Source organism: Mercurialis annua, linkage group LG6 (assembly GCF_937616625.2).
Source record: "Mercurialis annua linkage group LG6, ddMerAnnu1.2, whole genome shotgun sequence".
Classification (NCBI taxonomy): Eukaryota; Viridiplantae; Streptophyta; class Magnoliopsida; order Malpighiales; family Euphorbiaceae; genus Mercurialis; species Mercurialis annua.
In genome coordinates, this window is record NC_065575.1 from 32,965,269 (window position 1) to 32,984,584 (window position 19,316).

At 32.6% G+C, this 19,316-nt stretch overlaps 1 protein-coding gene across 5 annotated transcripts; it reads right to left on the minus strand.

The window, feature by feature from the left end:
• Positions 1–1,844: 1,844 nt before the first annotated feature.
• Positions 1,845–7,007, minus strand: LOC126685910 (uncharacterized). Of its 5 annotated transcripts, none has more exons than XR_007643747.2 (16): positions 6,835–7,007; positions 6,701–6,745; positions 6,510–6,608; positions 5,995–6,105; positions 5,704–5,878; positions 5,545–5,601; positions 4,986–5,122; positions 4,823–4,882; positions 4,656–4,733; positions 4,108–4,181; positions 3,672–3,748; positions 3,169–3,248; positions 3,013–3,081; positions 2,781–2,856; positions 2,172–2,265; positions 1,845–2,062 (listed from the first exon to the last, which is right to left on the minus strand). XR_007643747.2 is itself a non-coding variant. In XM_050379918.2 (15 exons), the coding sequence occupies exons 1-15, from the start codon at positions 6,904–6,906 to the stop codon at positions 2,052–2,054; spliced, it is 1,221 nt and encodes a 406-aa protein (XP_050235875.1). In that variant the 5' UTR covers positions 6,907–7,007; the 3' UTR covers positions 1,845–2,051. The 5 variants fall into 5 exon arrangements, 3 of the variants coding, with proteins under 3 accessions (XP_050235875.1, XP_050235876.1, XP_050235874.1); XR_007643748.2 differs by lacking the exon at positions 1,845–2,062 and adding an exon at positions 2,627–2,701 and having other exon boundaries at positions 2,183–2,265; XM_050379918.2 differs by lacking the exon at positions 2,172–2,265.
• Between the last annotated feature and the right edge of the window lie 12,309 nt (positions 7,008–19,316).

Genomic DNA, 19,316 nt, shown 5'->3' on the forward strand with positions numbered 1-19,316 from the left:
ATCAGTCAAAGCATTGAATGAGGTGAGTGCCCATCATCATTCATTCATATTTTTGCTTGTAAGTTTTTGGATCATTTAATAATTTTTATGGTCATAATTTCAGCTGCTGCCAGGACTTGCTTCTTTTATCATTTTTCTTCTCTACTTGATTTCATTTTTGTCTCATATTCATGTTTATTGGCCCTTGACTTCAATAAAAAAATAACTTTATTCAAATATACAAAAACTCAATAAGTTCTATTCTTCTAATTAAAGCAAAAAAAAACAAAAAAAATTAAGTTTGTCAATAAAATTTATAATGAATAAATATTTTAATTAAAAAAAGTAAAAAGCAAGTGACATCTAAAAGAGAATATGGAGTATTTAATCCCAAAATAATTTTTAGAAAACACTATAAATTTTTTAATTTTTTTATGATTTGAGAAAGGAAAAATCTTTCCTAACTACTAAATCCAATTACTCAATACTATCATCCTAATTCCTAACTACTAAATCTTATAAACAGAATAAATTTAAATCTTCTCAATTACTTCAAAATCTATCATGTGCTTGTTCTGGAATTGTTTGTAATTCTTTGCTTGCTAAATATAGTAGACAATAGTTGTAAATACCCTCTTTTGATTTTGGCTTGAATGGTTTTACAAATTACTTTCTTGTGAACCAAGGAACTTTCATTTTCCCTTCCATAAGATTCCTCTAAAGTTTCACACTAAGACAATTCAATTTCAGATTTCTTTGCTGAAGTTACTATGAAAGAACAAGTAATGCACATTTTTCATACTAGATTTTTTTATTGATAATTGCAGAGGAGGGAGCACTTGTAGAATTGAATATAAAATCTAACAATTTGTTGTCAAGTGCTTATACCATTTGAGTTATAATTCATTGGTACTTTTTATACTAGAATTGCATAAACAGCTGAATCAAATATTTCCCATTTCATTACTCTTTTTTTTCCCATTTCATTACTCTTTTTTCAGCAGCTAACTTATACTTGATAGCAGGCCACCGGTTTCCGGTTGAACCAATTTAATGCCGGTTGAACCGGTTCAATGAAAATTTAAAAAAATAAAAATATTTAAAATTAGCGACGGATTCTAGATTTTAGCACGGATTTCAGGTTTTCAGCGACGGATTTTTTCGTTGCTAATTCTCTTTGTTCAGTTTGGTCGGTTCAATCACCGGTTCAACTGGCAATTTGCCCGGTTCAATCGCCGGTTGGACACCAATTTGCCCAGTTTGATCCCGTCCAACCCAGTTCGACCACAATTCCAGTTTTTTGTTGTTTTAAAACCAGACCACTGATCAGATCCTGATTTGACCGGCCGGTCCGGTCCGATTTTCTAAACACCGCTTGATAGTCATCCAACTGATGAAACTTTGACTTGGAATGTTACGAATTCCAGATTAAATTAAACCAGCTAGCCCTTCATCAAAAAGTTCTATACTTTTCTTTTCCATTTAATTACATGTACTACACATAAAAATGCAAGCCACATAGCAAATACTATTGAACACTTATGGAGCTTAAATTGAACGTTAAATAGGCAGAAGTTAGTGGGATTTGTGCTCTTAGACATTGTGGCGTTTGCTTCACGTAGTGGCTAGCCAAATAGAGTAAGAATTTAAACCAGAGGCTATACTATACAGTTGGGCAGCAATATCATTGTAAACCGAGTCCATGTGCCGTACAGGTTAGGTTGTTATATCTATTGTGCATACCCAAAATCATGTCTCTCAAAAATCGTATGCATGCAAAAGAAATTTTAATTGTGCTTTATCACATACAACTCTATAAAACGGTAACTCATTATTGGTCTAGCCGGGCAGAGGAATTATCAGGCTTGTTCAAAATATCAATTTAGAATGTACTGAGCAAAACATTGTTTGTTGAAAGCAAGTCCAAATGAAGAAGGATTTAAAGTTTGTTTTTTTGGGTACACATTTCATTTATATGACAAATTGACATTTGGTTTAATTGTATGGAGCCTGCACATTTACCTAATTAGCTTTGTTTTCTTCTGCTTGACTTTCCAGCTTCTCAATTTGGCCTAACTTACACCTAAAACAAACATCGCAACGTAAGAGCAAAAACGAATTACTCAGCTTCACTGAGAATAATATTTTCATCAGCCTGTACTTGGAAATATTCAGTGATCAGCAAAAACAACCTGTTGAGTTGAGAGAGCCTAGCCCAAATCTATAACCTTAAATGGGCTTCATACACCAGGCCCCGTCCAAGTTTTCACTTCTGGTATTCAAATTCTACATCCACGCACCAGCTCTTACATAATTAGCTTAAAGGTAGCTATGCTAAGACATACAAAAGATAAAAATTGAATAATGTTGCTATGTAGTAAGGAGATATAAATGCTGAAATGGAAAACTTCGGAATGAAATCTTGAATAATTAAATATAGAGATTCGGAGTTTACTAAACAAAAAACATCGAAAAGGCATTTTTATAAAAATAAGATATAAATATACAGCGATTTGGAGGTTTGTTTTTCAAAAATAAACAGAAAGCTAAAACGTAGCATTCAAAACATTTTCCATGCATTATAGAGATCTAGGACCAACCTAAAAATAAATCCAACATGCAGAAGAATAATATAATTCCTAAAGACCTGGATAGATGATTTAGATGATTAAGCAGTAGCTCTGCATATGTAAATGATGCTGTCAATGCTACTTCTCTCTTCCTGATATTAGAGATATTTAGTAATCGAATTGTCAACTCGAAGACAAATTATCCAAATATGCGAGACTAATTGATTTAACCTGGAATTTCCGAGGCTTCTACTTGAGTGGTTGAGCACTCAGAATCCAAGTGGTATACATTTGCATTGCTGTTAACCTGTGTGTTAAGAAACACACAAAATATGTCAACTGTTGGAAATTTTTGAAAATTCATCCAATTTTCTTCTAAGCTACAGTAATGTGATTTTGACTTCCAAGAAGAATCCAATATGATATCCAGTTACTGTCGCATAAAAATGAAAATATATTTTACCTGCCCATTATTTACAGAAACGCTTCGACCGTTAACTGCAGATTGGAGTTCAGAGCATGGTGACTGTGTCTGGCAGCAGATAAAAGAAAAGGCTGTATTGGACTACAAAACATCACAATCAACGAATTCATTGATTTGCAACAGGAATCTACTTGCCTCTGACAAGCATGAGCCTAAATGATTGGTTTCTAGCAGGGGTGTGCCAACTGAGTTCTGCTCCTGACACAAAAGTGAAGCTGCAGAGGAAAAGTTAGTATTTCATGATCGCCAGATCTTTTAAATTGCATTTTTCTATTCCCTTTGTCTTTGGCCAGTACCCAATACCTGGTTTCGGATAAATTTAAAGGAAACATATTTCATTTTGAAATAAGCTTTAGAGGGTGACTCAGCCCGAAAAAATAAATTTTTGTCTTTTAATAAAGGAAGAAGGGAAAAGATAACAAAACTACATTACAGAACAATCCCCATTCAGAGCCCAAAAGGTTGACAGCGGATGATCCTTTTATAATGCCAACTTATCTAGGTGACCTTAACATGTTAAATCTTCTTTCAGAATGCATACAGGTTACTGTACTACCATGTAAGCCTATGAATAAAGCAATAACATGTAAGATCATCGACATATTTCAGTGATAAAAATTTACGCTATAAGAGCACACCTTGATCGTCTGCAGCACCATCTGTGAAAGCTTTATTTAGAGTTGGTTCGCCACTGTGTTGAACAGCAGCTTCAATCCTGGTCAGAACTTCAAATTTTAAATAGTATCACAAGTAAGAACTAGCTTCCATAGAAAAGCAAAAGCTCTTGGTACATTGTCCTATTCTCTGGGGCATAGGCAGAGTCTCCATATCATTACATTTCTTCAGAATTTGTATTCAGAAGTGAAAGAAAAAAATAATGGAACAATCTTCATAAACTATCAGATGCCTAATTTTGACCATCTGATAAATTCCCTAACCTTTTAAGATGGCTCAGCTGAAACAAACATGGTTTTGATGGGTTTTTTTTTAGACATCTTATGTTCACTAGATTAATACGAATTGCTAATTTCGATCACATTGGAATTGATGATATCAAGAAGTCCATTCATTTACCAATTCTCTTCGTTTGTCGCAATCATATTACAGTCTTCTTGACATTTCAGTGCACAGTTGAATATCCTTTTGTCCTGTTAATACAATCAGAGATTTTTCAACCCAAGAATCAAGAAAATCAAGTTAAATGGCTTATAAAATACACATTAAAAGTTCCCAGAGGCATCATAACATGGCATAGAGTTAATAAGATATAGCACTTACGTATAATCAGCATGCATAACATGAATTGATAAAAAAATTTAAAACACTAAAGAATGGTCCATGCATTAATGACTTTTATTTCCACAATGGGTTATAAGAGCAACTCCGTATCAAAATCTACAAATTAACATGAAACTACCAGATATTGGTTGGAGCCTTACCCATATGTGACTAATTTATTGTGTTATCTTTAACTGATATCCTCATTTCTAAAAGCTTTGTGAAATGACATCAGTGATACACTAAATTGCATATAGCACTCAAATGAGACACGAACGAAAATAAACAGAATGATTCAACTTGAAAGAGCAAATACACAAGAAAAAATGAAAACCATGTATCACCTCTTCACCCATACTTGTAACTGTCTCCATAACCTTCTGCAATATTTTTGTCAAATTCTCCACTTCATGATGTAAAGCCTGATTACAAGTGACTTCTGGAAGATTAGTAGACAAGAAGCATGAACAACAAGAAGTCAAATAAACAGCAAACAGCCTCAATTTGTAACCTCTCTCTCAAAAATTAGATTTTGTATCGCTGCATCCTTTGCTGATAGAATTTTCTGAAGGTAAGACTGGTTAAGACAACTCGTAAAAAACGTGTTCAGCTAAAACTAAAACATTTGTTGAAATATAAAAAAATCAAAAGGAGCTCTATGTTTGTATGGATATCTCTTCTATTTGAATTTGGGAGTTATTTGTAAATTTTTCTGATTGCAGTTGTTTTTCTAGCATTGAGATGATTTCAGCCTTTTTCCTGATCTCATCCTCATCTCTTCTCTGTTTGTTTTGCAGGTCATGGACCTTTTCTGCAAAAGCATAGTTAGTGAATTTAGAAATACTGATATTACTGGATCTTAAAAAACTTTGTTACTTGTTTATATCAAATAGAACCAGGGCAGTGGACATAGTATACTATGAATTGTGAAATTCTTTTATTGCCCATTCCTAGTCATCATGGGAAAGAAAGGCACAAACAAGAAAGAGATTTTTTCCTAAGAGCTTGTCCGACAGAGATAAATTACTACAGGAATGGATGAGTTAAACATTCAAATGTTGACCGAGATATACTAGACAAAAAATTATTATTAATAACTCTTTGCAAAGATTGTTCACCAGCGGGGATCACCATTGCAGAATATACTCATTTGCACGTAAAGCAATTTAAAATGAATTTATAATTCTATAAACAAATTTTAGCTAAGGCAGGGGAATGAGGTCGTCGGTTTACCTGCAAATACCTTTTCAAAAGTAGCAACCTTATCCATTTTGCTTCTTAAACCAGCCACTGAATTACACAAAACAAAAACTATTTAGTTAACAGGAAAAATATTTTACAAAGAGTTATGCCATTAATCATGGAGTTAAATCAGTTCAAAAAGTTACATGCCTACATCCTCTTTCTGACTCACAACAAGTTGTATATTGTCCATAACTTGCTTAAATGAAAAAGCTTCCTTTTCTATAGAATCGAACAATGATAAATGAGCATGCAGTTTTTCATTTAGGGAACTCAGTCTTCTATCTCTAGCTTCAATTGCACGTTTCATTTCCCAAGTTGACTCCTGCTCCCAAATATCAAGCAATTTCACAATAAATTAATTTAAAAAATTATATTACAATATGCACATCAACTAGAACAAGAACCGAAAAGCAAAAGTTGCTTTTGAACAACTAAAACCTCATAAGCATTGACGAAACTTTCTCTCGATTGAAGCAGATTTTGTATTGTTCCTTGCAACTCCTTCTGCCTGTTCTCGAGAAAAACATTGTCGTTTTGAAGGTAATCCACCTATAATTATATCAATGTCAATTATTTTTTAACATAGATAGCATCCAACTACTAGAATCTCACTTTGTTAGATGTTAGTTACAGGTGTAAACCCAAAACCTCCAAATACACTTGGAGACGCCTTAACCAACTAGACTAAGCCCACATTGGCATATCAATGTCAATGGGCTACTCGACATTTAACAATTAACATTCAATTGAAATCCGTTTCGGAAAATCTACAAATTTCAAGAATTCTTTTCAATCTAAATCTATCTAGAAAATCTAATAGAATTCAAATCAATCAACTTAAATAAATCAAAGCCATTCTAAAAGAAGCAAGATAATGTCAAAAGTTAAATTCAATTGATCATAGGATTAAGAATCTTTCAGGAGCATTTCAACAAACACATGGAGACACAAACCTTCCGTTCAAGCTTTTGGCACAATTCACCTGAGGAACCCAACTCCGACTGCAATTCCTGGAATTTCCTGCCGAATTCCTCCTCGGTTTGTTTCTGTTTCTGCATCCAAACACACCACAAAATCAAAACAAAATCAAAACAGCGTAGTCGGTTAATTATCGAATTTGATATGAATGTAAAAAATTAAGTACCTGAATTAGAATATGGCATTGCTCCTTAGTGGAGTTTTCTCTTTTCTATTTTCCGAACAACCAAACAGAAAAACAATTAGAGCGCGTGCATTTGTGGTGTACTAGAAACGAAAATGGCGAGAAGAAAATCGTACTCTTAGATCTCGAAGTTCGGAGGTGAAAGCTTGGAGCTGAAGTTTGAATTTTGACAGCTTCAGCAACTCCATTTTCTATTTCTTTACTCTTTCTTTCCCTCCAAAATAATGTTTTGTACAGTGAAAACTAATATTTGTGTAATCGGTGAGCTGTTTAAGCCAGTCCGTGGGCTGAGAAAAGCCCTGATTCTAAAACTTAACCCAACTTAGCAGTTTTGGGCCTTAATAATCAGACCCGTATATGATAAATGGACTTTTTATACGAAATACTGTTTTTTCTTCAACATCTATTTTCATACCACCCCTTTTAAATCTTGGCTAAATGTCTTAAAAAGACCAGACCTTTCATAAAAGTTTCACAAAAGTCCTGACCTTTCAATTTTGTCGATTTTGGCCAAAAACAAATTATTTGGTTTCAATTGTGGCCAACTCTCAATTTGATTTCAATTTGTCTATGTGGAGCCTATGTGACGCCTATGTGGCATGCCAAATATTGAAAGGTCAGGACTTTTGCGAAACCAAATAATCAATTTTTGGCCAAAATCGACAAAATTGAAAGGTCTGGACTTTTTTGAAACCAAATAATCAATTTTTGGCCAAAATCGACAAAATTAAAAGGTCGGGACTTTTGTGAAACTTTTGTAAAAGGTTTGGCCTTTTTACAACATTTGGCCTTAAATCTTTACACTTTATACCAACTTTTTTTCTTTTATATTACTTTTTGAAAAAACTTTACTTTTTATATTAACTCTCATTTCCATCTTATTTTCCACCATTTTCTTTCATCATTTTTAATTTTTTTTTCACCATTATATTCCTGCACTTAATATTTATCACGTATTTTAATTTTAATTTTTTTTAATTTTTTTTACTGTTAATATTTTTCGTCAGTTTTAATATCAACATGAGATCAATATGAAATCAACATATCTAATACATTAAACAAATACACATTGACTAAGAACTTCGCTACACAGAATAAGAAAGGGGTTTTGAAGCAAATAATGCAGTGAATCAAAATAGATGGTTTTGCTGGAAGGAGTATTATTAATTGTTCATTTTCTTTTACTTGTTTATAATTTTGAATTTCTATAAAATTCCTCTGTTTATTAGGTTTAAGCATTAGCTTAAATTAATTTTTTGTCTTACGATTTGGCAAGTGGTTGTCTTGCGATAGCCAAGTGAGACTTCTGATTTATCATTTTGTGGACTGGTGATTTCTTTATTATTAATTTTTTTGTCTTGAGATTGTGGGTGTTGGGTGTGGAGCTTAGTGGAAGTTTTTTCTGTATTGGAGCATTAATTTTTTGTGAGACATTATGGCTGAGGGGAATGCTAATGTGGATTTTGAAGCTCGTTTGCCAGTGTTGGATGAAGATGAGGTGAGGTTAGATTACTCTGATGAAATACAGGAGGAGGGTGTAGAGACTTAAGAGTAGCTGGTAGGACGATTTTTAACAGAGACGATGGTAAATCTGTTAGCCAAGAGGCAGGTTATGGCGACGGTCTGGAGGCCTGTTCATGGTGTAAGGGTGACAAAATTGAAACACAATCTGTTCTTGTTTCAGTTCTACCATGAGAAAGATATTGCGAGAATTATGGAGGAGAGTTGGTTGCATGACAGAAGTCCATCTAGGATTTCGAAGGTACAAGATGAAGCTGACGTGGAGATCCTTAATGGAAAGATTGCTAAAAATCTTGTATTTAACAAATCAAATCAAGCTTTTGAAATTTGGAATGTTGCCAAAACAAACTTGGATTCTGGAAAAGATCATGGCTTAGATTATGGGAAGTCAAGCAGTACCGTGTATGGAGGAAGTTCTAATAGGCAACAAATCTCTATTTCTAAGGGGCAAAAAATCAATGTTGTTTCAAGTAGTGATGACGCGGTGGAAAGGGATGCTAATATGAAGAGAGGATCCAGTAGGGCCGGGTTTTTAGATCTGCAAAATGGGCTTATTTTTCAATCATCTGATATGATTGTAGACCCTAAATTTAACAAACCGGCGGGCCTTGGTTTTCAGGCCTGCTCAAAGCAATGATGGAGGCAGTACTTTGAATTGTGTGGAGTTAGCGAAGCAGTTTACTAATTTGATTTTTGTTTTTGTAAGGCGATCTGCGAATCAGGCTGCGCGTGTATTAGCGCTTTATGCCTGTTCCTTGTCAGGTCATCGGGGATGATTCAATCATTTCCCTGAATTTCTTACAGCTGTTGTCGCTAGTGATTTGAATTAATAATATAATTTAGATTTTTCTCAAAAAAAAATTAACTAATTTAAATTTTTCAATCTTTTTTGCACTAATTTTTATTTTTTTTTATCATTTTTTCAATTTAATTTCAATTTTTTTATTTTATTTCACATATAATGTGTTCTTTTTCGTTAATGTTAAAATCAAGTAAATGTCAACATAATATCAACGTAATATTAACATAAGATCAACATTGTAAGATTACAATAATTTAACATCATTACTGTCTTCTTCACCGATGATAAAATCAAAAAAAATATCAACCGAAAATTAACACAATATCAACACTGTAACATTACAATAATTCAACATCATCATATGTCTTCTCCTTGATGCTACTATATCATTATATAGTCTCAATTTAATTTAATTTAATTTTTTAGTTTATTTCACAGATAATATTATTTTATTTGTCAATGTTAAAATAAAAAAATATCAGTTGATATCAACATAATATCAACATAAAGTCAACATAAAATCAACAACACTGTAACATTACAATAATTTAGCAATCAATCATCATCAAGAAATCGTTCTGCAGAATAAAAAAAACGCAGAAACACAAGAAAAATGCAGAAATAATATAATTTTATTCCATAAAATCACAAAATTATTCTACATAACATGAAATGAGTATTAGATTCTTTAAAGATACTCTTTATACATGTTTAATGGTGAAAAAACAGTAATAAATAAACAAATTACAGATCTAAAAATAAAAAAAAGAACGAATAATTTCAGATCTGAAATCAAAAAGATAAAAGAAAGATGACGGCGAGACAAAGGCGGAACGGAATAAGCGGAACGACGGAGGCGGAACGAAGGAAACGGAACAGCGGAGGCGGATTGATACGAAGAACAAACGGTGAGTTGAAAGAGAAAGGAGAGAGAAATCTGAGGTGAGAGAAAATAATCTTATTTATGAGGGTTTGTGCTATTAGAGCATCTCCAATGCGCTCTTTAAAAATGTAAAACTCTTTAATTTAAAGAGTTTGATGCAAAATATAAACTCCAATGGACTCTGTATATATAAAATTTAGAGTAGAGAGTGAATTTGGCTCTCCACATGTAGAGAGCCAAATTGACTCTTTACTTCAAATCTTATCAAAAAAAAATATTAATTTTAAAATGATTTTAATGATTTTTACTTTTGAAAATATAATTCTATCTTATTTTCAATATTTAAAAATAATAAAATATATAAATACAAATAAATAAATTTATAGATTAACATTATTTAATATTTATAAAAATAAAGTAAATTAAAAAATAATGAATTAAAGAGTCTATTGGACAAAAACTAAAAATCATACTCTTTATATTTGAAATGCTCTCTATTTTGCAAAAGATGCTCTCTATTATAAAGAGTGTCATTGGAGATGCTCTTATGGTTCTATTTATATAAATGGTATAAAAGTAATAAATTCTTTTTTATAAGATAGTTTTAAAATGTCAAATATGGATCAGTATAACTCTAAAATCTTTACATTTTCTATCCTTATCTCTTTATGTTTTTTACTCTCTTTCAATACAAAATAACACATGTCAGTGTCGGCAATGTCAGACGCGTTAGCGCGTCAGTGCCCAAGACGCGTCGGTACGTTAGCACGCAATCTCATCAGTAACAATACATGAATGAAATTAGAGATATATCTCCAATACCTATCAGATACATCGCAGATACGTCACTCGAACATCACAAAAACATAAAAATAAACCTACCTTTTTCTCTATATATTTATAAACATCCAATAAAAAAATGACATTGTCGTTTCTGTGTTAGTCATGTCAAACGTGTCAGTGTGTTAATGAGTCAGACGCCTTAATACATGTTATTGACACATTTCAAATACACATAGATAATATGTATTGTTCATTGCGTTAGAAATACAACTCTGATACAGATCTTATATATCTACGATATCTTAAATACATCTTGAGTACATATCAAAAATAGCTCATATACATTTTCTTTTAAATATATTTAATTTATGAGACGTGTTTGAGATGTGTCTCTAGATGTATTTGATAAACACATAATTTATACATTTTTTAATATATAATACATGATGGATACATCCTTGATATAAAATTTATACGTTTTCAGAACATGTGAGATATATATTTTGATTTTATATATATTATAGATACATTTTAGATACACATACATATATTTTGAAAAGAATGTATTTAAATATGTTTATGATATGTATCATTTATGTATTTGCAATATATCTCAAATGCATTGAGGCATTGACACTAGCTCGGTGACTCGCTGACGCGTTTGATACATCTGATGCACTGACGCGTTGACTCGTCTAATGCACTAACGTGCCTGACGCACGCGCTGTCCCATGACTGACACATCCGGCGCATGCGCTATCCCATAAATGACGTGTTTGGCGCGCTCTGACTCATTTTCTGATACGAAATAATGTGTCATCAATTAATTGGTAGGGTAAAAAAATATAAACTTTTCCTCCCTTTTTTGGCATGGTTGTAATACTTAGAGCTAGTATGTATTTTGGTAAAATGAAAATTCTTTTAGGATATTTTTGTTCTTTTCCCTAATAATTATATATAAGGGATCTTTACAAAAATACTAAAAAGAAACATAATTACAAAATTTGACCATCAAATCACAAGTTTTTAGTCATACCTCAAAATGTCTGATTTGTATTTTTTACCAGCAATTTCAAACCGTTTCAATTGGTTTTTTAAAACAAAATTTGAAACTGTTTTAGAAACCATTTCTTGCACAGTTTCTGAATGGGTTTCAAATGGTTTCCAACGATTTCTACATACACAATTTGCTACCGATTTGTTAATTAAAAAAACGTTTCTTAAACAATTTCAAAGGTTTCAAAATATTTCAAACGTTTTTTAAACACGTTTTTTGAAACCGTTTATAAAGTAGTTTCTAAAAAAGTAGAGTATTTTTATGAATTTTCAGAGTAAAAAAATTCAAAAAAGGACAAAAAATAAAATTTCAAATATGAAGTAGTTTTTAAATATTTTAAAATAAGAGTATTTGTGACATATTCTATATAAAAATACATATATGTCATTTTCTTTTGAGGATGCCGATGAAAAAATATTCTAACTTATTAAGGATAGGGCCAGGGGGTCAAGGTGGCAATTGCCTCCCTGTTCTTACCGCGTACCCTTAAGAGTAGTTGAAACAACTTGACGAACTCCTGAGAGCCACTGGGGTTCCATCCTTGCTGATTGATGTTAATTTATGCATCAGCAGTTCAGTTTTAATCTATTTGAACAAAACTGGAGAATTTTTAAAGTTATAAGGATCGAAGGACATGTTGAATGGCCAAATGAGAACTCTATCAGTTAGCTTTGTATCTGTTTCTTAATAAAAGGACTCCTGAAACAAATTAGCAGTCTCATTTTTAAAAGAGAAATTTCAAATTCTCTATCCCAACGTTTTAGTTTTTTTAAGTATTCTCTATTGTTTATTATCTTTTTAAATATAAAACATTTGCATTTGATTAAGGTTTTCTATTTTTTATATATTTTTTTATCAGTTACTTTTATTAGTAAAATTGTATAATAATTATATTGAATTGCATGTTTTAGGTTATTTATACGGATTTAGCCATGGAAAGTGTTGAAATTGACAAGACTGCAATTTTTAATTGTTATCATTTTATTTTATTGATTTTTGATGAATTTTACTTTGTGTGTTTGTGTGAATTTGTTAGATTAACCGGCTCCATAACGGATGATATACTACTGGACTGATGGTACTCCGCATAAGACATTCTAGTAGTAGAGTGCAGTTCTAGTTTGTGAGTAAGGCTTTGAACATCGAGATAGGGGTGGATATAAAATGGATTGGACTAGGGTTAATTTTAATAAAATATCAAAAATTTGCGGGTTCTGTTTGTTATAACCAAACCTTTCAAAATCAGTTAGTTTAGCCCATTTTGTGATATTTGAAACCTTTCATAGCCATTTGTGAATCAAACCGAAAAATTTTCCATTTGTGAATGGGCTAAACTAACCGATTTTGAATGATATGGATATTTGAAACTTTTTCAAGCGAATTCAATCAAAATCGGCTAGTTTACCCAATTCACAAATGATAAATTTTTCGGTTTGATTAACGAATGGCTAGAAAAGGTTTCAAATATCCCAAAATGGGCTAAACTAGCCGATTTTTAAAGGTTTGGTTATAATTGACAAAATCCACAAACGTTTGTTATTTTATTAGGATTAACCCATTAAACTATAAAGTAAGATGGGAAGAGACATAATTTTACTGTAATGCAACATGTGATGGGCATTGACTTGTAAAACGATAATAGTAATAACCGACAAGTCTATAATTATGTCCAAAAAATAGTTTCAAAAACAATTTTCGGTTTATTATGTTTAAAAAAAAGTTTGAAAGATCCTAAATGGAGTCGCCACTGAAAACGAGGAGGGCCGTGGGGGTTCCCGTTTCGCTGAGACTTCTGGAAACCTGGTGGTTTTATTGGAAATGGAGTCAAGAATGCATATTCTATTGACTAAACGTCGCACTCGCTTATGGATTCATAAGATATCGTACATCAATCCAAAAGACTCAGCTTCGTGGACACAATTAACTCTCGTACTTGCACCGTTTATTTACTTATTAAGTTATCGGTATACATCAAGCAGGAAACATTATGTTATACAAGAAATAACATCTCATCACAATTGGAACAATTGCAAAACAAACACTGGACGATAAATGGCTGGAAAATAAAGTGTTGAAATAATGTAAACATGCATAACACTATAACTGACATATGACTCAATCTCGACTGACATGGTTAGTAGGAAACATGTATTCCTAAACAAGAATCTAACTCTGAAGGTTTCTAGGGAAATAATAGATAAAATTTGATTTTATTCATAATACATGTCCAAAGCCCAAGGTTGATTTTAGAAATTATTGTGTTCAATACTTATACGACCACTAATTACAAATTTTATGGCAATCCTAGAGTTTCTATGTGTCTGATTAATTTTGAGCTAAATATAACATGGTTATCTAATTAACCTAATATTTAAATCTAGACATACATTCAACGTGATAAACAACATCAACATACACATAAAAACAGTTTATACATGCAAGGTTATAATACTTTTGAATCAAGGTTGGAATACTTTTGAATCTCGAGATTCTCTAGAGTCTTTTAGAAATTATTTGTCAATATCGAAAAAATCACAAATTGCTCATAAACAAAGAATGTTCTACAGATCGGTACGAGTATGCTACTCCAAACAGGGTGTGATTTAGAGTCCAAAGTAAGCAGGAATTGCTAAAACAAGTTAGTTGGTTAGTGAGTTGGCATCATGGTCCATTAGCGCCAACTGGACTATGCGACATCTGATGGTTGCTGAGAAACAGAGAGAACGGTACTGGCTGGACTATAGCTGCCGGCGCCAACTAGAGTTAGTGTCATTTGCGCCAACTCTTTGGTCCACTTCGGAAATTCAACTTTTAGTCCAAAAATCATGCAAAATAGCAAACATAAAGAGAAATTAAGTCTTTGGAACCAACATATAATCTATAATACACTAAAGATCATCTACAAATACCCTAAGACGGATCAAATAGCATATCTAGTGAAAATCATGGCAACAAGTGCAAGATAAACCTTAAATCATGTAGTCTAATAATTCTAAATTGAAAATGTTGAGTTTAAAGATACTTATGCGTGTATAGGGACTGGTTTGGATCCTCAAAGTACCACTCTAAGACCCTGGCTCATTTTCTAGCGATCCAATTAAAGAATCCAGTGTACTTCTTCGTGCAGTAGTTGATTCTTGAAGATCTTAAGCGTGTAAGCTTGATGTAATTCGATTTGAGGTATTTTAGTAGCTGACATTTTGTGGTGGTAGCTAAAAGTTTAGAGTTTGTGCAATAACAATTATTTTCTATTGTTAATTTTTTTTATCTTAATCTTCCACAGCCTTAATTAATGAGTAAAGGTTAGTATTATAAGGTTTTAGATGTGGTAGGTTTAGGGTTAGGTTAGATACATACAATTTAAGTGTATTTTAAAATTTAATTTAAAAAGTCATAAGAAGTAGTAAAAGGATTTTAGATAAACCTACAAATTGACCCATAGACCTCCAGACCATTGAGATTAGTATAATTTCTTTGGCTTTTATCCAAAATTCATTTCGACTTATGGGTTATATGCGACAAATACATTTCAAGCCTTCATATTTGTCGTTGCGCGTCGTTATAATCCTCTTGAATTTTGTCAAACATATTAGTAGCTTGTCTCCCATATGGGTGTCTCTAAACATACATATTCATCAACACAATACTCGTAACTCTAAACATACATATTCATCTATCAACCAAAGCCAACGAACTCAGCATTAACCATAAAGCATATGAGAATCAAGCCATCAAGGGTTAACAACTCTATTCAACCATTTAAGATAGAATCAACCAAAGCACAACCTAAACATGCAATCCTTAAAGTTCAAATCATCATTTAAGCATGAATCAAACATCTAGCATGGCAATTAGTTCAATCAAGGCTTACCAACCATAATCTATTCATATCAAGTAAAATCCCCAATTCTCAACTCATGGCATAAACCCTAACTAAGCACAGTCTCAATAATCAACCAATTAATCTATCAATTCAATAAATTAAACTCATAACCACTTACCCTAAAAATAAAATCAAGCCCCAAGTGGATGAAATCAAAGACAAACTCTTCAATTCTAGCTCTAGTCAACAATGCAGGTTGTGGAAGCTTCAACACATGAAGGTGAAGCTTTGAAGATGGAGAATCACACTTGAATCACTTAGGTTTTATGGTTAGGAACTCCAATTAGCAAGGATTTGGGGAAGAAAAGGGAAAGATTTGGGTGATTTAGGGTAAATGGCTTGGCCAAACTCACCCTTAGTCTAATTAAAGACCTAAAACACGTAGTGAACCGGACCTATGGCCGGTTCTACTGGATAGAATCGATTATAGGTCCGGTTTACCCCTTGGTTGCTCAATAAGAGCAATCCGGACCTCCAACCGGGCAAGTCTGTTTTAGGTCAAATAGACACTCCAAAAAGACTCCAAACAAAAAAAAATATGGTTGAATAATAGATAATCTTCTTAGGAATAACATATCCAAAGATGAGCATAATCCAACGGTTCAATTGAGAAATATTGATGTTTTACTAAACCTTAACAGTTTTGAAAAACACTCGAACACTGTTTCGATAAACATCCAAAAAAATAAATCAAATCAACATCGAATACATAAGGGCTTAAGGGATACATATGCGACACTCATCAAGACACTACCAAGGTATCATATGTGTTAATTCTAACCTATAACAATCCAGAATCAAGTCAGACACATAACAAGAACATGCTGAAACGCGTAAGAATAATGAATGAATACCAACAACCAATTTATAACGGATAACCAAACTGACAAGTCAAGTTTAAAAATACGGGGTATTATATATTTTTCGAACAGGTAGGAAAGTGATAAGGGACTAAAGCGTTTGATGATGATTTCCAGAAACACCCGTCCGAGTGATGAGCTACTGATGTGCCTGTTAGAATTCAAGCGGACTAGATCGATGCGCATCAGCAAACTTGAAGGATTGAAGCGTAGTTTGCCGCAAATAACCCATACAAATCCAAAGGGATTATGATCTAAGACTGAAAAATTGGACTAATTACAATGTTTTAGAAGTTTACGGGCAAATTTGTAGGTTTGATGGACTAAAGTGCCCAAAAACTAACCTTAGGGACCCTAAAGACCTTTTTGACACTTTCAAGGACTAAAACAACATTTTTGCAACCTTTTTCAAGGCACACACTTATAAATACGAAATTAAGAGATAATTAATCAATAAATAGAGTTTGAACTTAGTCTAGACACTAGGAAACCCTAACCCTAATTCAGACCATTATAAATAGAACCTTAACACACCTAATTAGAGGTGACAGTTATATCAAACACATTAACACCAAAATCTAATTTAACATGACATAGCTGAATATTCCAGCCACATTAACACCAAAATCTAGCTATCAAAAATCAATCAAACCGAGCCATTATGTATCGATAATTCAAGAATAGTTGTTGCATTGTGATCTACATCTGTATTCTACATCCGGATCACTGGGAAACGACTCCAGAACTCAGAACGACATGATTGAGGGACCCTATTTATTTCCTATCACACATCTATCATCATATATGTAATTAATTTTGAATTTTGATTCTCTAGAATGCATGATAGTTGTTGTTTTTATTATTCTTGATACAAATTGTCATAGCTGCCATAATTTGCCATGATTTTCGCTTTAAATTTATGTTTAGGGTGTTTTGAATATTGTTAAACATGGCGTTTTTGGATATATGAAATTCCAGACATCTATTTTATGCATTTTGTGTATTTTTACACGTTTATGGTAATAAAACGAACCGCTCTAGATCTCCGTGATTTGCTGCTGCCACCACAATAGAGTGGCGCCACCTCCAGAGCAGAGTGGTGCCGCCGCCACTCTTGGTGGCGCCATGTTCATCAGTCTCCAGCTCCTCCAAAACTTTGATTTAGAACTTAGAATTTCTTTTCGTTATTCGGGCTCAATCGGGCTAGGAATTGCTCTCTATTTGAACCCATGAGCTTGTAATTAGTTGTAGAATTTATTTTTGTAATTACCCCGGTCCAGTACAAATCGGCATCTTTTTGCAACGTCAGCAACAATACGCATCGCCATGTCATCATGGGCTTCGAAGCCAAACCGCCAGCCCAACAGCTTCCAGAGGCGTTTCCAGCTTCATTCCGACTCGGATTCGACTCCGGTTTGAACTAATACACTCGAGGTGACCAGAGGTACAACTTCTGTGTTTTGAATAGATCATGAATCTGCATGTATTGATAGAAAAACGACAGACAATTACCGGACACTCCAAAATAAGGTTTAAAAGTATTTGTGACCTTATATGTATATCAACTGCGATTTGGGTATGTAAAAACAATGTTTAATGGTTTGAATATATATCCAAATCCACCATTAACATGACTATATATCCAAATCCACCATTAACATGACTAATCATATATCATGTTAATTTAGTTTCAAACTAATCAAATCACATAAAAATCCAAGGACTGTCATGAAAACAATAATTAGTAGTTGTATACGCATTCAAGATGGTAATAAAATCAATCTCACATTTATATCCATTTTAGGCTTTATGCATCTAATTGGAGTAAAATCCACATTTATCTGTTATGTGCTAAAAACCCCAGGTTTAAATGTTTGTTCAGGAATACTTGCTACTTGTCCATCATGCTAGTCCATATTTAATCATATATGAGTCATGAATGTAATGCATGTTTACAATTCTGCACTTACTTTCCAGTTCTTTATTTTAGTTATTTACCTTTCCAGACATTTACTTTCTAGTATGCTATATCTTAGACTTTTTGCTTTGATGAGATGCTATTTCTATTTGGGATATGTTTGTTAAATCGACAAAAATCGATAAGTCGATGTTAAGAGTAAGGTTGTGTCCACGAACCCGAATCTTTTGGTACGATGCACGATAATCTCATTCATAGGCGCGTGAGGTTATCTAGTCGGTAAAAAAAGTGTTCCCTAGCTAGTTAAGTTACGTGGCGTCTCTATTTTTCAAATTAAATAAGACCAAGATTGCCATAAGCCTGGGCGACCCCGTCCCGCTCCTCTTATAGTACCCTCATAGTTAATTACCCCCAACTCTCCTTTTTAACATCCTAAGAATGTTAAACCGCTATAAGTCATCAGCTGTAAATTTTAAAGATTTACAAGTACTAGCTTACAATAGAGAGAATATAATAGCTTTATTTTGTTGAATTCTTTTGTTGATAAAATATTAATTGTTGCAAAATTAAATATTAGTTGAAATTTAAAAATTGGTCTAATAGGAAAATCAATTCAAATTTTTACAGGTTGTTTTTAATTTTATTCAAAAATATTCATTTTTATAATAATAGTCCAATTTCAACATTTCGTTATAATTTTAGCCAATTATTTTCCAATCAATTTAATTGTTTCAATTTTTTACTTAAAATAATAAATTAACTCTTAGAATTTTAAAATTTAACTTTTAATATTAAAAAATAAAAAAATAATGTTAAAATCTAATTATAAATTCTATAACCTTTTCAACAATTAAAACAAAAAGAAAAACCAAGTTGAAGCTAAAAATAACA

Coding starts and splice junctions, on each gene's coding strand:
- LOC126685910 (XM_050379917.2), bottom strand. CDS start 6,906: ATGGAGTTGCTGAAGCTGTCAAAATTCAAACTTCAGCTCCAAGCTTTC. Junction 6,609..6,700: donor AATGCCATATTCTAATTCAG/GTACTTAATTTT, acceptor GTTTGGATGCAG/AAACAGAAACAAACCGAGGA. Junction 5,602..5,703: donor GAGTCAGAAAGAGGATGTAG/GCATGTAACTTT, acceptor TGTGTAATTCAG/TGGCTGGTTTAAGAAGCAAA.